This window comes from Cottoperca gobio, chromosome 8 (assembly GCF_900634415.1).
Source record: "Cottoperca gobio chromosome 8, fCotGob3.1, whole genome shotgun sequence".
NCBI lineage: Eukaryota > Metazoa > Chordata > Actinopteri > Perciformes > Bovichtidae > Cottoperca > Cottoperca gobio.
In genome coordinates, this window is record NC_041362.1 from 23,022,824 (window position 1) to 23,041,344 (window position 18,521).

Consider the following 18,521-nt stretch of genomic DNA (forward strand, 5'->3'; position numbering starts at 1 on the left):
TGCCTAAGGTGGTGTTGTGACATGGCATGAGGTGGTAATACGAAGTGTGACGTGGTGTGATGTGGTATATAGGGACACAAAGCTAACATGTTGTCATGGCGTCAGGTATTGTGACATGGCTACTATACATTTGTCCAGTAAAATACATCACCACAACAATACTGAGCTAGAAATGTAAGAAACACTACCAGTGGACGTTTGCTCTATTGATCTATGATTTAAAAAAATGGACTCGTTAAACATTTCATACAGAAAAGGATCTCCAATTGGTGCGGAACATGTGGGAAAAACGGAAAAACTTCGCCAAGGTGAGACGTTTTTAATACTCACCTTTTGTCATTAAATCTCATTAAATATCAATGTGATGTCTTATCAAACAAGCTACCCAACTCCCTGTCTCTTCCCTGCTCATACCTTTTTTACAGATGTTATAGTGACTCAAACAGTGAGACATCAGTTCAGTTTTACACCGGTCATTTTCTTAATGGCCAACTGTGCCTTCATTCACCACCATGAGAACTGTATTCTGTACATTCCTGTCTTGTCTCATCCTGTTTCTGAGTAGGAGGAACCTGTAGACCTCCACAGAAAATACAGCACATTTTTTACTGCCTGTGCAGAAAAAACTGATTGTGGATTTGTTTCTCTGATCTTCTCCCTATTTTGTAAAATAAAGAGCTGATTGATATTTTGGAAATGAATGATATGCTGGAGACAAAGCGAGTTTGCATTCTTCTGCTGTCTGAAAACTGGTACTGCAACATGGACTGGAGGTGAATATGTTAGGTGAGTGCAAGATGGTACATAACCGGACAGATAAAATACATTTGAATACAGTCTTTTTCAATCTCCCACTATTATATTGGATTACTCAGAACAACATATCAGAGGCAGACCTGTTTAATGTTGAGCTTACTAAACATACAGCAATTTTCTGTAATTGTATGTTTAAACTAATGTTGAAGAAGGAGTCTTTTTGTTTCAATCCTCAGCAAATTTTTTGGGATATCTGACATTTGGAAGTTGCTCACAGTGTTAACTTCAATGCAATATGAGTTACACCCTTGAATTAGACACTTGAGCAAGGCACTGAGAACGCCCAACTGATCCAGTAGAGCTGCTATTTTAGCATCAACAGAGAATACCATGGTTAAACTGGGAACCTCCCAACAGGGCTGGGTTTAAAGGGCAACCCCAACCTAATTCCATAACACTTGGGAAGGTGTGAGAGACACATTTTGTCCAGCAGATTCCAAAATGTCCTGATTTAGCTAGACCCTAGTTTGAATGATTGAACAAGCCAAGATAACTCTGACGACATCACTATGACATCATCAGGGTTATTTTCTCAAAGCTTCTCCAGAGCCAGAAGACATAACAGTGCTTTAAATGGTAGGCTAATAAACATGATAATTAGGCTAGACTGGTTTTGATAGCCTATGTAAAATTGGTAGAGTGCCCCTTTAATTGTATAGACGTAAGGTGTGTCGGCAAAATATGATTTAAATACCCCTTCCTGTTTTAATTGATTACATGCATATTTTGAAGGCAAAACCTCATGCATTCGTTTAATATCTGGGAGATATAAAGCAAGATGAGTCTCCGTTGACTCATCCGCTTGTTATCTGCCTGCTCGCTTGCTTACGTGGAGTCTTGGTTGAAAGAGGCGCATCCAAACTGGAGTGCCGGTCCGTCCGGCCCACCAGGCCCGCAGTTACTCTCTCCGGTCTCCATCCCGATTCCCAGGGACCTCCTTCCCTCCCTCCGCCCTGGATTGGAGGCCTGGGATCGGCTGCACCTCTTCGCTCGATGTCGGCGGAAGACGGATCCAATTTGTAAGAAAGTTGGACAGGGTGAAATGTAAGTGAGCGCTCAGAGCAGAGGCGGCTTTCTCCGCTATAAGATGAATTCAATTGGATTTCACTGCAGTTATTTGTTGAGGTCGGTTATCCAGACCCTTGAAGAAAAGAAGGCGAAAACAGAAGCAAAACACGAACAGCTGACGGTACTACGTCACATCTCCGCCTCTTACGATTGGCTGGTAGTGAAACAATGTTGTTGCAGGCTTATATTGTGATTGGGCAAGCTTGCAACAATGTGTTTTCATTGGTTGCTCGCACCCAGTGGGCTTTGTTTGTGTCCGTTCATTCATGTGACGTATTTTACCCCCCACACTCTCTTCTGTTTGTGAACAACAAACTACTTGTTATTTGTTCAGGTATCGCCAAGATACAGAAAACCCCTAGTAAAATATTTATGTATTTTGCAGTTTTGACTCATGTCAACTTACAGAAGTGAATTGCTGGTGAGGTTAGTGGTCAATTTGCACCAAAATATACTGCGAAGGAGCAGTGTGATGCAGGAGGGTAACAGTAGTGGGCAGTAACTAAGTAGCCTACATTTACTTAAGCATTGCACTTGAGTACAATTTTGAGGTATTTGTACTTTACTGGAGTATTTCCATTTCCTGCAAATAGTATACTTTTTACTGCACTACATTTGTTTTGATTACTTTACTTTAATGATTCAGATTTCAAATTTGAAATATAATCAACAAATAATTGATCATCTATTATTATGTTAAGATGAACTTTGTTGATGTTTGTGTTCGTACCACTAGGCCATCACCACCCGTGATTCAATTAGCTTATGATTTTCTCAGATGTTTCATTTCGTAACACCAAATGATAAGTGTTTCATCGGACTGTTCTCCACTGCAAGTTGTAGGGATCCATCCATCCATCCATCCATCCATCCATCGTCTACCGCTTATCCGGGATCGGGTCGTGGGGGCAGCAGCTCCAGTAAGGAACCCCAATCTTCTCTTGTAGGGATGATAATCAAAATATTTTGTGATTCACATAAGGGAAAGAGAATTTATGAGTAGCGAGAAGCTTTTTCTATTACAGTCTGTCCGTCCTGGAAGAGGGATCCCTCCTCAGTCTCTCCCTGAGGTTTCTTCCATTTCCCCCTTTAATTGTGGGGTTTCTTTTAGGAAGTTTTTCCTTGTGCGATGCAACCCCCTCTATCCTTAGATAGAGGGGGTTGTATCCTCTACAGTCTGTAAAGCCCACTGAGACAAATGTGTCATTTGTGATATTGGGCTATATAAATACATTTTAATTGATTTGATTTGAGTTTTTTTTATAGAAGGAGAATTTCTGTTATATAAGACCAAGTTGAGACAAACCTGATGACATCATCAATGGTATTTTCTTCAGTGACAAGTAATGTTGATACTGATGAAGTGAAGTGAAGAGCCCCTTTAAGAGGAAGTACAATATCAGCAGTAGAGGCAGTGGAGTAGTGACAGAAAAATACAGTAATAACCTAAAGAAATACATATAATATATGCAGTAGGACAGTATGTAAAAATGTGAAAAATAATACACTGAATACACAACACAAAAATGTAAAGAACAAGCCATTACACACTTTGTCTGAACTGTAAATATCCTCTTTATTTATTCAAAAGGTTTTTTTAATTGACAAATATCACAATGCACATGTGCTTACAGTTTTTTCCAGATACTCTAAAGCATATCAGTAGTTCCATGGGTGGCGGTTATATTCCACAAGAGTATTTGATACAAGGGTGTGGCGATTGGTTCAGCCTCTGACATCTCAAGGACGGATCTGTGGTGTCTTAGTGCTGCACAATAAGAGCATAAACATTACGTTGGAATTGATACTACACACTTGTTGTGTAGTATGTGTATGTTTATTACATCCTTCAGAATGTTATCAGCATAAAAAAACATGTAGACTATCATAGATCTCTTGAATTACCATTTAGATTTCTTGAATCTCTTGAATGACCTTATTCATAAAACACATTTCACAACCATCAATCAAAAATCTTTTTTTCCTACAAGGGGGTTCAATTGAATTTTGTGTACATAAAATAAGACCTAATAATATTTAAGCAATTATGTTACAGTGTACCCAAATCACCAAATTTTCACCAATCAGATAAATCAGTGTACACCTGTAATTATTTATGATGATTCAACATGCTTAATGAGAATTACATCAATAAATTGAAGGTATACTTTTTTTCAGTGATGGTGAAATGTGTCAAAACACAGTTTTCATCATTGAGCGTGAAGTTTAATCTTGACATTGGAAACAGTAGTTACCAACATTACCAAACTTTATTTTTATTTTTATTTTATTTTTATTTTTATTTTTATTTTTATTTTATTTTATTTTATTTTTATTTTATTTATTTTTATTTTTATTTTTATTTTTATTTTATTTTTATTTTATTTTATTTTTATTTTTATTTTTATTTTTATTTTTATTTTTATTTTTATTTTTATTTTTATTTTTATTTTATTTTATTTTATTTTTATTTTTATTTTTATTTTATTTTTATTTTTATTTTTATTTTTGCTGTATGCAATGGAAGGTATATATATTGACGTCAGCATATACTAAGGATGTTGGAAATCGTGTATATCCACATAAATAACACTGAAAGCTACTTTGGCGCAACATGTAGCCTTACATATAGATAATATGAACAAAGGAATGTTAGCCTTCATCCTTTCTGGCTAACGACAATTCATATCATCTTAAATATATGTCAGCAACCTACCTATCTGTCTTTTTCCAAATCTCTATAACGTTCCAACAGAAATAAGGAGGAAGCAAACCTGGCGGACATTTGTGATCCGACATTTGTGATCCGACATTAGGCCAACGTCCCTCTCTGTAACTCCACATCTCTGATCACCTTTTCATATCCTACTCTCTCCCAATCTAGCAAACCTAATACCTAATACCTAACCCTAATACTGCAACTGTCCGCCGTAACCTTCGCTCCCTCTCTCCCTCCTCTCCAGCCTCATCTGTCTACTCAGCCCTTCCTTCATCTGATTCCTTCTCACTCGTGCTCGCCAACTCTGCACAGACACTTTCCTCTCACCTTGCAGCAGGTTCACCAGTCTCCTCCAGCTCCCTGGTTGGATGTGTACTAACAGAACCATCCTACGGGCAGCTGAAAGAAAATGGTTGAAGTCAAAACACCCTGGCAACCTCCTTGCCTTTCAAACTCTTCTATCCTCTTTCTCTTCCTCTATTTCAGAAGCAAAAAATCTAAAAAAATCTAAATTTCAATCCTCCTTCTCCAACCCCAAAAAACTATTATCTATCATCTCCACCCTATTCGATCCCCCCAGTCCCCCACCTCCTTCTTCCCTCCTACCATACCACTTTGTCAACTACTTCGTAATAAAAATAGATGACATACGCTCTTCATTTTCTAACTTACCAACTGACATTGACTGTCCACCTCTGTTGTCATCCTTCTGGACCTTTCTGCTGCATTTGATACAGTGAACCACCAGATCCTCCTCTACACCCTCCAAGAACTGGGAGTCTCAGGCTCTGCTCTCTTCCTGCTCGAATCCTACATAAAGGACCGCACTTACAGTGTAACTTGGAGAGGGGCTCTGTCGGACCCCTGTCAACTCACCACTGGGTCCCCTCCTCTTTTCTCTGGACACCAACTCACTTGGCTCTGTCATTCACTCTCATGGCTTGTCCTACCACACTAACACAGAAGTTACTCAACTGATTATGTCTTTTCCCAGATCTGAAACCCAGGTGGAGGCACACAAATGTGCTTATCTGGCTGACATCTCTCAGTGGATGTTCGCACATCACTTGAAACTCAACCTCGACAAGACCAAACTGCTTTTCCTTCCGTGGAATGATACGTCCCCTACTGACCCAGAAGGCAACGCAGATTCTGGTCCAGGCTCTGGTCATCTCACGCCTTGACAACTGCAACTCCCTCCTTGCTGGACTGCCTACATGTGCCATCTGACCTCTACAGCTCATCCAGAATGCCCGACTGGTCTTTAAACCACCCAAGTTTTCTCACACTACACCTCTCCTCCGCTCGCTTCACTGGTTACCAGTGGCTGCCCGAATCTGCTTCAAGACACTGGTACTGGCCTACCGTGTGGTGAATGGATTAGGCCCTTCCTTGTCCAATAAAAAAAAAAAAAATCTTATTTCTGTATGTTGCACTTAAATTTGTTTGGCTTATTTGAAGCTATTGTACTGCACTTAAATTATTACACCTATTTGAATCTAATGTACTTGTTCGGGGTTGTATCCTCATGATTGTTTGCATTTAGTTTAAGTCACTTTGGACAGAAAGCCTTTTTTTCAATAAACTACAAACTTAGTATCTTCTGATCATCTTTGTTAACATAATTTCCACCACATTAGCTAACTATATTCAATGAAATGTGACTGTGAAGATTGTTACACCAATGTAATGTGACTTACATAGTAATGTTACCTTTGAACAGACTTAGCATATCTAAGTTAAACAGAAAAGAGGAAACTGCCGGGTTCCAAGCTTGCTTAATTGTTATTGGAGCACAGAGTGAAAATGGGAAGGTCTTAGGAAATGGTCGATTGAGTAATAATCTTTTCAGTCAAGTTACTAAATCACAGTTTCACTTTTGTATCGAAGACAGCGTTTACCTTAAAATCCCAGATCACCATAGCTCCATCCAGACCCACACTGCTGTACTTCTCCACTTTGGCTTTCTCCCCAGATACAATACTCAGTTGTCTGCAGGAAACAACACAACACATGCACACAAGGCTTACAAAAGCTGAACTGTAGATGTTTTATATTGTTATTATAAACAAATGTACAAATCCAAGCCCTTCACTTTTTGGAGGATTTATAAATCAAACTCTGACTGACTTCAAGTTACCTGTAGCATTGATAGAGAGCATATAACTATACACCACACAAGCCTATAAAGTTTTAGAGTAGTTTAAAGAGGACATAGAAGCCAGTCCGCTCTGATTGACGAGCAATAAAAATTGCAATTGTAGATCTCAAGCAGTCGATAGAGATACTTAGATTGGGGGTGACATATTCTAAGGAGCCTGAATGTGGCATAGGAAGGGGAGACAAATCGAAATGGCTTGTTGAATCCCATCAAAAAACTGGGTTGTCTTATTTCACATTTGATGAACAACATTTTGGAGAATTCCCTCATCCTGACCTGGAATATTACGTGTGAACAGTGCAAATTTTCATGTCATTGAGTTAGGGTCATTTGAAATGTTTATAGGCAAAATGTCATACATCTTTTCAGGTTTCAGATATATGTATGTGTCATCTAAATTAGGTCACAATTACATGCATTCAGATGTATAGATTTAACAACCTTTTCTGGTTTTTAACCAAATATGTCATAAAATTTGAGGAAGACTTGAAGTTTTTTAAAGAAGGAGTGGTGAGAACAAAATAATTGTAATTGGCAGAAAGCCTGGAATTTTGCTTTTAAACTGGATGTTTCAGGAGTTATGAACCAAAGCAGAGGTTTTCAAAGTGGGGGTCTCCAAACAGTTTGAGAGGAAGCTCAGTGAATGAAAGTGACACAATACTACGTTACTTATATAAAATAAGAATATCACATAGAATAGTCTAAATATGTGTGATTTGGTGAAGATGATTCAGAAATACAGTAGTTTTGGGAAATGTTACTGTTTTTCCCACCTTCACAGAGCCAGAAACTAAAACATGCCTTAGAACAGACCTTATGTATATTTATGTGGCAATATTAGACTATCTTGGCTCAACTTTTAAGTGTCTGGGGTCAAATAATATAAGCATGGTCCCATCCAGGTATCCAGGAATCGAGTGGAACTAGCAAGTAAACTAAGGGGGTGCCTTTTCCCAAGCTTAGTCTGAGGGAAGTCCTACAACACAGTCTCAGACTTTCAAAACCCCAGAACCAAAGCATAAAACGACCACATGGTGGTGCTACTGGGTCCAAAGGCACAACAACTTTCCACTTGTTCTTTAGTTTATAACCTCCTTGATAAAGTTTCTGATGCTACTTTAACGGCATACAGAAGTGGCCCTCACGTGATGCTGTTGTGGTGAAGGGTCCCCAGCTCGTTGCTGTCGTCGTCAGTGGCCCTCTTGTCCAGGTTCTGGAAGTGTTGCATGGCCGTCACACTGCTCTTGGAGGTCTGCTTGGGGATGTCCAGCTTCTTCACAAACTCCAGAGCACCTGGATCCTTATAGGTGAACTGGTAGGGGCAACAGTCATGACCCTGACAAAAAATAGCTCAAGGATATAAGTACAAAGAATCATAGCAATATTCAAGATAAACTGTTAAACTTTGAGGACTTTATTAACTTTAAATGATGTATGCTTGACCAAGAGTAAGACAAAAGTGATCAGAATAGGGAAAGTTGTTTGCATCCATTATAATAGTTTTCACAAACAACAGTTCAATAGTTAATTACAAAAGACGCCTACTAAAATTTGAAACTTGTCTTTACTTCTATAAGGACTAAAAATATCCGAACATAAAAACTAAAGGGGACACATGTGGAAATTAAGTCAAGAAGGACATATGAAGCACATGAGCATACAGTAGTGCGTAATATTGGTGAACTGTTGGCTTTTGAAAGATTTTCTCCTAAAAACTGTTATCTTTACGATAATGGGAAAAATTAGATGAAATGTTTGTGTTGTCTAGTTATTCTTGTGTTCTTGGACAAAACTTTCTAAAGGACCTCAAAATCACTAAATGTTATTCTTTCAGTGTTGAAAGTGCCTGTGCTTTGAGGCTCGTGTTGAAATATTTGTTCTACTCAGAAGGGGAACAGCGGTATTATTACTTTTACTTGAAGCTGCAGTAATGTATTTATTTTCCCTACTGTGTCTGTCTGCTGTTTGCTGCTGAGAAGGAAGTGTACAGTGTATGTGTCAGAGATTTTTACTTAAAAAACAGCTCCTTGCTGTTTCTGGAAACAAGGTTTGTAGAGATGAGGCGAACTACAAACTGTTCATATTTTTCTCGAGGGCTCATCATTATGAGGGACTCAGTTCAGATAGTTATTTAATCCAATAAATAAATTGAAAAATTGGATCACACACACACACACACACACACACACACACACACACACACACACACAGCAGGTGATAGTTACCGCGGCAACAAGCTCAGTGGGGCTGACATAGAGCACACTCAGAAGTGGCAGACGGTTGCTGGGCAGCTGGGTTACCCTAGACGGACAGAGGTCAGAAAGGTGGAAGTGATATAATTTCAAAAGACATCCATGACATCGAATTACTTACAGGATCACATGTGGTTCTAGAGTTTTGGCCAGAACAAACAAAGAGAAAAATTTAAATCTGTTCATGAATTTGGCCTGGTGAATTTGCTAAAGAAGTTGATTTATGTTGGAAATGGTATCCAGTTTTTTTTTAGTCACTTGATCCACTTAAGTAGATACTTCATGTCCATTTTAGCTGAATATTATAATGTTCACACTGATGGAATAAGTGGCTAGTACTCACTCCTTCCCCTGGGCGGCATCAACCACAGCGATGCTGCTGTTGTGGGATACCCATGCAAGTTGGTCTCCACTAGGGGAGAAGGCGACACTGTGCACCCAGCCTCCACAGTCCTTATGCTCCAGCAGCACCTCCCCAAAAGGCATTTTGGCCCCCCAGGCAGTGGGTCCGGGCTTGTCTTCGATGTCCTTGATGTAGGTTGACAAAACCCTGAGTAGTATAGATTTCTGTTTTAGTTTGTCAGTTTTGCGACCCAATGTTGGGTGACTTATTAATGTCAAATTGGACTTGCTGCTTAGGTGAATATATTTATATTGTTTGATATATAAAAAAAATATATTGACTTAATAGAATTGTTATGTAATAATTCTGGAACTCTCTTTTCTGCATGGTCTGACTTTTATTGTTATTATATACAAAACCCAAATCTCCAATAAAGGAAAATAGTAATAGTAAAAATGGCAAAGATATCATTAAATACAATATATAAATGTACATATATATAAAGATATATATATATATATATATATATATATATATATATATATATATATATATATATATATATATATAAAGCAGCACTAATCAATATCAACTATAACAACTCCAAATAAATGTTGATGTTGCTTTGTGTCTGCTTAAAGTGTAAAAAGGTAACTGTTTGTTAACAAGTTCGCCATTACAACTTTATTATATAATAATATTTTGAATGTATCTTTACAGATCGGAGGGGGTGTGGGATAAATTCATTCATCTTTAAAGTGATACATCTTTTAATAGCTGGTCAAGATTAATAATATAATAATAATGCTTGTAATTATTAACATAAGAATTGTGTGAAAAGTGTGTGTGTGTGTGTGTGTGTGTGTGTGTGTGTGAGTGTGTGTGTGTGTGTGTGTGTGTGTGTGTGTGTGTGTGTGTGTGTGTGTGTGTGTGTGTGTGTGTGTGTGTGGGTGGGTGTGTGTGTGTAATCCTGTATTGTAAAATGACAAAAATAAAACCTTTAAATCCTTACAGCAGGTGAGCATATTTAAGGCCAGCATTAAGCTAGAATTTTCAAACAACTCACATGAGAAGACCAAAACCAAGAATGTGTCCCCCAATATACATTCTTGGTTTCTCCTAGCCCATTGGCTTCTACTGAAGATATAAGCCTTTTAAAGACCACTCACAAGTATATCTTTTAGCTTAAGAAAATAATGAAAACAGCTGGACACTCTAGTTTGTATTAGTCACTCAAGCAGGAGGAAATAGTGCATTTATTCATTATTTTGTTTATTTCCTGCTCTAGTGAGTATATTTAGGGAAGCAGGAGAGTGTGTGTGGGATTGAATAGAAATGATTGAAATGAAATTGAATGTAAAGTGTTTACGTTTCTTATTATTATTGTGGTTCTTTAGATATCTGTTAGTACAACTAAGACTCCAGTTCCCTTCCTTTACAACACAGATTTGGTAGTTGTGCCACCTGCAGTGGAAGTCTGCAGACCCAGCCGCCAGTAGGATGTTGTTGGGATGCCAGTCCAGACTCAAGACTGTGGAGCGAATGGACTTCTTGATGTGCTTACTTAGCCACCTGAAAGGGAAGGAGAATGGTAAAACCTGTAATTGAGTAATCTGTGTATCAGGTAAGAGGTAGGAGACATATCATATGAACATTTGGTTGTGTTTTCTGTATTTGCAGCATGTTTCTGTAGGTTTCTACATGTTAGTTTACAGTAATTGTTTGACTTTCTAATCTCTTTGTTTATTGACTTATTGACAGACATTCTTGTTCATAGGCCCAGATCTTATTGAGGTAAGTAATCTTGGCCTTCAAAACCAATATCAGTTTAAGAATTATGTACAAAACAGGAGTTATTTTGAAATGATCATATATTGCTCACCAGTCGTTCTCTTTCTCAAAGTAGCAGACAGAGATGAGGCGAGCTCCGCTGCCCAGAGCGAACTTGTTCTCCAGTGGTGACCACTTCACACAGGTGGCTGCACGGTTGATGCGCACCAGGACCAGGGTGGGCTTCCACACGCCATCCTTTAAAGTCCACACGTAGGCATTGCGGTCAGAGGCACATGTTACAATGCGGTTGGACTCCGAGGCCCAGTCGATGCCTGTGGACATAATTGTGAAGCTCTATTCAAGTGTCAAAGGATTGATGAGCGATGCAAACGCTGAGGAAATGTTCTACAATGCTCTTTTTCACAGTATGAACAAATCTAAGTACCACATGCAAATCTAGGACTACCATCTATAGCAGGGGTCGGGAACCTTTTTTGGCTGGGAGAGCCATAAAAGCCAAATATTTGTTTATGTATTTCCTTGAGAGCCATATATTTTATCAATTTGAACGCAACTTTATGCGTGCATTTTTTAAGAATAACACGTCTCCGTGTACTAATAGCGGTATCAGTGTTGCATTGAACAGGTGCTCTTTTATTAAATAAACTAAACGCTTAAGTTATTTATCTCATCTTTCAGTGTTTACTGCACGGGTGTCAAACTCAAGGCAATTATGACCTATTTAACCTCTTATGTCTGTTGGTGTTGTTTTTGTTTGTTTTTAGCGCCTTGAGATTGCTTTTAGTTTTGAAAGGCGCTTTACAAAAACAATTTATTATTTTATTATTATTATTATTATTATTATTATTATTATTATTATTATTATTATTATTATATCCGGCCCGCGAGAAAATATCATATGTCTGTCATAACTGGCATCAATGCACAGCACAACCACGGGAAAAGACATTTGAGGAAGTATTTAAATGTGTGAATGAAATGAAGATATCACAGATCTCTGGGACGATGAGAGCTGGACTGTTTGTGCGACATAACGAAGCATCTCACTGTTAAACCTGCAGCTTCAGGGTCGTGTGATCACGGACATGTGTGATGCCAAGCTGCCTGTGGGAGACTCTGATGCAGAAGGAAACTTTGGTCACTACGTGTTTCCAAACACTGACAAACATCTCCACCGCTGTGTTCCCGACAGCATTCTGCTGATCAACTGAGAGTATTTGCCGACTTTGCAGCTCAGAAATTTAAATTGAAACTGCTCAGCGATCCGTTTGAGTTGACAGTTGACTTAAATATGTTCCATATCGTTTTGCACTTTATCCAAGATGTGTATCCTGTTCAATAAATGTGGACCGTGTTTGGCCCTCGACGTAGTCCCTGTTTTTAATGTTGGCCCTCTCTATGATTGAGTTTGACCCCCGTCTACTGCTTGCTGTTTCGCGAAGGGCAGGGCTCCGCCCCCTACACACACACACACACACACACACGCACACACACACACACACACACACACACACGCGCGCGTGTGTAAATGTGTGCGCTGTGCAGTCAGAGACAGAGCGGAGGAAAGGAGATGGGAGAACTAAAAACAAATTCTCTGCTAAATGTTTTACTTTAAAATTACACAGTATAATTGTTTATTACTTGTTAATCATGTTAAAAAATGTCAGCTCAAAATTGTCTGCGAGCCATATCGCGTCATCAAAAGAGCCATATATGGCTCGCGAGCCATATGTTCCCGACCCCTGATCTATAGACATGTCCACCCTTCAGTAACTGTTGGATGATATAAGTTACAGTACCTGTGATTCGTCCACTGTGCTCAGTCAGCTCATGGATCTTGGCCCATTCTTTGCCTTTCTTCTCATAGATGTCCACCACATTGTTGTTAGGACTCACTGCAATCTCTGCAAATAAATATGTTTGCACAAATGTTAGGCATTGTAACCACTTTATGATAGTAATACAATAACACAGAAATAGTAAATATGACAAGGTCTTCATTTTAGGAGTATAGGAATATACAATTGTCATGGTCAACATTCCGTAAGAGTTTGTGTGATGAAAAGGTACAGGGTCACAAAATGAATAGGTTTTATCTTATGTAAATACAGAAACATGCCATGGCAACCTCGTCATTAGTTATTATGTGTGCAAAGTTAGTAGTGGGAATATCATGTAAAGAGATAAAAGAGATCCTCTGAGGAGTGTGACTGCTTATTAAGTAATTTAAAAGTAATATGCCCAGTTACAATTGATGTTATGTTGAGTGCAATTGAAATATTGGTCTGAGGTTGGTGGGAGAGGAAAGGCCAGTGGGTTTACACATTTAGGGTCATCCGCAGGACAGCATTCATAGGGTGGTGGTGATTTGTGATCATTCTAACGACGTGCCTGAAACGGAAAGGATTCATTCTCTGGGAAACACGAATATACTCTGCAAATTTGCAGACATACTGCACATTAGAGTTTGATATTTCCTGGGTGCAAGCTGAAAGTTTGCTCTGATAATTCCACTAGAGGAAAGTTCAGGGTTCAACAAAATCCAAATATGGGGACCATGAATATCCATAATAGATGTACATACGTGGCAGGAGATTTGGCAATGTCTCTGAGTTGGTTGGTCCACTTCAGACTGAAATATCGCAACAGCAATTAGATGGATTGCTATGTAATTTGGTTCAGACATTTATGGTCCCTAACAGATGATTTGTAATAACTTTGGTGATTCTTTGACTTTTCCTTCCTAGAGCCATCATCAGTTTAAAAATTTTATTTGGTTTATGGACTGCGAAACTAACAACATTCTCATCAGCCTCAGCCATACTTTTGTTTAATGCTAATAGCTAAGCAAAAACAATGTAATGCTAACATACTAAACTAGGATGGCAAACATGAGAAATATTCCAATGCATGTTAACATCGTCACTGGGAACATGTTAGCATTCTGTCACTAGCATTTAGCTTAAAGCAATCCTGTGCTTAAGTACGACCTCACAGAGTGGCAAGCATGGCTGTAGCCTCTTGTTGAGAAACCTTGTCATGGACCAAAGTCCACCAACCAACTAACTGACTGACACTGTAAATAGAATATTGCATATTGCTTTTGTTTTCACCCTGGAGTTTCAAATTTCTTTTTATTGTCAAACAGCCGCAGTGACCGTGGGGGATTTCTGCTTGAAATGTAGAAAGGTCGGATGAAAAGTGTGTAGAACAAGTGATCTGCACTGCAGTGTTTACCTGTAATGCCAAGTACAAAAACAGAAGTAGACATACTGCAACTGAAGTGCAGTCGGATGCATGCGGTAAAGCTCTTTGAGTCCATTTCCTGCATTGATAATCAGATTCCCTGCGGTTCTCCAGGCAACATTAATGCAATTATAGAAGGAAGAAAATGTATCTACATTCTGCAGTGCAAGTGTGGTCCCACCCAGTATTGAACCCATTAAGGAGAAATAACACAGAATACTGCACATAGGTATGTGTTACTATGTTTGCTGTTTCACCTACGGGTCCTGTCTTTGTTCCAGGTGTGGCAGGAGAGTGGCTCCAGTCCAAAACTGTAGAGTGACATGTCTGAACAGAGGAAGGAGAGGTAACTGGAATGTAGCGTCTGTTACGGCTGATCTGCAAATGTGTTGCTGCAGGTCCCTGGGTGAGATCAGGGAGGAGGACAGGGAGACATTTTGTAGAGAAACATCACTTTTACAGACAAAGGACAGCTAGTTTGTTGTATTTGGGTTGAGAAATTAAGTGAGCAGTGAATTATAAAGTTGACTTTTATACTATTTAATCATAAAATCTACCAGTTTGGTGTTACTTGCTTTGATGGTTACTTGGAATGTACGTCCCTTAGAAAGTCCATCATACATCCACTTTATGGGAACTTCCTGTATGTGTTTACTGTCTGCAGCAACTCTCCCTTTAACTCAGTGTTAGCTGTGAGTAATGACTATGTGATAACAGTTCACCTTTGCCAGGTGTGGTGCACACTATACAAACACACTTTAACGTCCTTATTTTCTGCCCTCTAACAATAACCTTTGAATACAGAGATGTCCTTTTGGTGCAGTTAGTTCCTCACCGTTTGAAAGGTTTTGAGCGCAAGATGATACTACCTCGGACTGGTACATAAAAGTACATTACAAGTGTTACTTTTGGTATAATATTTGTATTTGCCCTTCCTTATCAAACAGACTGACAGATCAGAATGTCCCAATTGAATGTTTTATTCTTATGGTACAGATTAAATGAATAAACCAGTTTTACAAGTGATCAAAAACTGTAATAAAACAAAAAGAGCTGATGTTATTACTTACCTTTGCTCTGTAGGTGGCCAGGTGGAATTTGTGGAGGTGGTTAGATGTGCAGGGCTATATTCGTGGACTCTGGGCAGTCGACACGAATGAAGCTGTGCAGTCTGGTTGAAGGAAGTGACTGTGGTATTACTGAAGGGAGTGAAAGAAAGGTGGGTGTGTCTGCTAATAGCTGTTGAGCAATAAGCATCTTGTCTGAAGCAAGTTTGTTGTGATAAACCACCACAATCTTTGGGTCATTCCAGAATTGGAGGACAATTTAAACATCAACACTTTTGAAAAATTAACCTTTCATTTTATTATTTTTTTGTTATGTATTTAGGAAAAACAGATAATAAACCATCAAAAAAAGTGATTTGGCCAGCTAAGGCATCAAATGTACACTTTTTATTAGATGTTTTATTTGTTGTGTGCCTTGTTTTGTGCAACCCTGTGACACATACTCATTAAGCAGAAAAGGGTATTTTAAAAAATATTCTTCAATAAAGCTCTTAAATATTAAGTAAAGAAAGTTACATTTATATGAAATACTCATATAGTTTTGGATAAAACTGGTTTAATATTAATTTAAGTAGCTTTTTAAATCGATCTTGCCCAACTTTTCAATTGTCACAGGTTTATTTCAGTATTTAATTTGAAATATTTGCTCAAATACATTATGCATATACTTAATAAAGCTATTAAAAGGACATTAGTTTAAACTTTTGTGAGCTGAGAAAATTATTTATGGTTATTTTAATTGAAAGTTATATGGTAACAGGGTTGAAATTAGAGTAACAGGGTTGAATGGCTACATTACTTTTGGTTGTAGATCATGACATAAATGTGATAAATGAATACTCAGGACCACAGAAATGTTGTTTGATAATATTTTATATATATTTTCCAATGAAGGATTAACAGAAAGAGTATCAATGAAAGAGTATCAATGATACAGAACGGACTCGTTCCCAATGTTGGCCTCCATCAGGGCTGCGCTTTATCACCAACCCTGTTTGTGATATTCATGGCCAGGATATCGAGGCGTAGTCGTGGAGGAGAGGGGTTGCAGTTCGGTGGCCTGAGGATCTCATCGCTGCTCTTTGCAGATGATGTGGTCCTTATGGCATCATCGGTCTGTGACCTTCAGCAGTCACTGGATCGGTTCGCAGCCGAGTGTGAATCGGTTGGGATGAGGATCAGCACCTCCAAATCTGAGGCCATGGCTCTCAGCAGGAAACCGGTGGATTGCCTACTCCAGGTAGGGAATGAGCCCTTACCCCAAGTGAAGGAGTTCAAGTACCTCGGGATCTTGTTCGCGAGTGAGGGGACGATGGAGCGAGAGATCGGCCGGAGAATCGGAGCAGCGGGGAAGGTATTGCATTCGCTTTACCGCACCATTGTGATGAAAAGATAGCTGAGCCAGAAGGTAAAGCTCTCGATCTACTGGTCGATCTTCATTCCTACCCTCACCTATGGTCATGAAGGCTGGGTGTCATAACCAAGGCTCTAGGCCATGACAAATAAACGGTAAGGACACGAAATGCCAAAATATATGAGCGATTTATTTACAAAAAAACATAAATTGCGAAGTAAATTAAAATATGAGAAGTGATAATCAGTGATCAGTAATGTCCATGTTGATGTGTGTGGATAATGTGGTGTAAGGTGTTGTGAAGCAAATCATGAAACAAAAGACAAAGCAAAACAACGAGGTTTCCTGGCTCAGGCAGGGAGCGAGAGAGCAGCATCGCGGATGTTGGGCCTTTTATGTCCTGAGGAGCGCTGCGCCCAGGTGCTCCAGATCTGACTGGATACTGCCATCAGCTCCACTGACACCTTAAAGATATACAACACAGTGACTAACACAAGACAGGTTAAGCAGGGGCCGTCGATCTTCGTTCCTACCCTCACCTATGGTTATGAAGGCTGGGTCATGACCGAAAGAACGAGATCACGGGTACAAGCGGCCAAAATGTGTTTTCTCAGACGGGTGACTGGTGTCTCCCTTAGAGATAGGGTGAGAAGCTCAGCCATCCGGGAGAGACTCGGAGTAGAGCCGCTGCTCCTTTGAGTTGAAAGGAGCCAGTTGAGGTGGTTTGGTCATCTAGTAAGGATGCCATCTGGGCGCCTCCCTAGGGAGGTGTTCCAGGCACGTCCAGCTTGGAGGAGACCCCGGGGAAGACCCAGGACTCGGTGGAGAGATTATATCTCCTCACTGGCCTGGGAACGCCTCAGGATCCCCCAGTCGGAGCTGGCGGATGTGGCCCGGAAAAGGGGTTTGGGGTTCCTTACTGGAGCTGCTGCCCCCGCGACCCGACCGCGGATAAGAGGTAGACGATGGATAGATGGAAAATACAGTAATACATTTAAAACATTATATTATGCTAAATTATACATACACATGACATTTTACTATAAATAATAGAGTAAACTGAAGGAAATGCAACCCTGTTACTGAATGTCAACCCTGTTACTGTTATAGTAACAGGGTTGCAAGTAACAGGGTTGCAAATCAATACTAATTTTAGCTTTTACCTCAGGAATTAATTTTAGCTGCACAATGTAATGCTACTGTCAAGGAATGGATACACTTAGATATTTAACTAAAGAAAGATGTATTTGAAATTAATTTGTTTTAGTCTCATAATGTGAGTAACAGGGTTGCGTTTGTGTAAGTGCCACACTCCATGAAGAGTGAAAAAATTGGAAATATATTAAAAATAAAAGAGAGGACTTACCTTCGGTCTACCCATGGTAGTAACACATGACTTGCTGATGTCGTTTCCTCTTTGTCATGAGACTAACGTTTTTTTCACTTCCTCTGCCAAGCTAAAAAGGTTTCGGTAACAGGGTTGTGCGCATGTTGTGGGACATACTTTCAGTGTAGAATTACTGTTATTTAAAATATGTTTATGATTTAACAAATTAATTTTACCAATACAAGAGACATATATCAATAGAATAATACCAAAAAAAGTAAATAAAAACCCTATTTTAAATGTTATATTTGACATGCAAGTTGGTCACCAAGAAGCTGGGACAAGAGAAAAATGCTATTTTAGGGGTGTTTTTA

General features: G+C 39.1%; 2 protein-coding genes across 6 annotated transcripts in view; both read right to left on the bottom strand.

Annotated features, from left to right (window-relative positions):
• The window catches only part of wipi1 (WD repeat domain, phosphoinositide interacting 1), a 39,135-nt gene extending 37,111 nt beyond the window's left edge, over window positions 1-2,024 (bottom strand). For all 3 annotated transcript variants that reach the window (XM_029437179.1, XM_029437178.1, XM_029437180.1), the window contains exon 1: window positions 1,646-2,024. In XM_029437179.1, coding sequence (XP_029293039.1) covers window positions 1,646-1,734 — 89 coding nt within the window. In that variant the 5' untranslated portion in view covers window positions 1,735-2,024. The remainder of the gene's footprint in view (window positions 1-1,645) is intronic.
• A 1,423-nt stretch (window positions 2,025-3,447) lies between these two features.
• LOC115012308 (actin-related protein 2/3 complex subunit 1A-A) lies at window positions 3,448-18,206 on the bottom strand. 3 transcript variants are annotated; one of them, XM_029437860.1, is made up of 11 exons: window positions 18,187-18,206; window positions 15,470-15,598; window positions 14,661-14,801; window positions 12,953-13,057; window positions 11,242-11,464; window positions 10,824-10,931; window positions 9,360-9,566; window positions 8,990-9,065; window positions 7,910-8,100; window positions 6,505-6,595; window positions 3,448-3,652 (listed from the first exon to the last, which is right to left on the bottom strand). In XM_029437860.1, exons 3-11 carry the CDS (start codon window positions 14,722-14,724, stop codon window positions 3,647-3,649), a joined length of 1,071 nt encoding a protein of 356 aa, XP_029293720.1. In that variant the 5' UTR covers window positions 14,725-14,801; window positions 15,470-15,598; window positions 18,187-18,206; the 3' UTR covers window positions 3,448-3,646. The 3 variants fall into 3 exon arrangements, with proteins under 3 accessions (XP_029293720.1, XP_029293722.1, XP_029293719.1); XM_029437862.1 differs by lacking the exon at window positions 18,187-18,206 and having other exon boundaries at window positions 14,661-14,726; window positions 15,470-15,760; XM_029437859.1 differs by lacking the exon at window positions 18,187-18,206 and having other exon boundaries at window positions 15,470-15,760.
• Window positions 18,207-18,521: the final 315 nt, after the last annotated feature.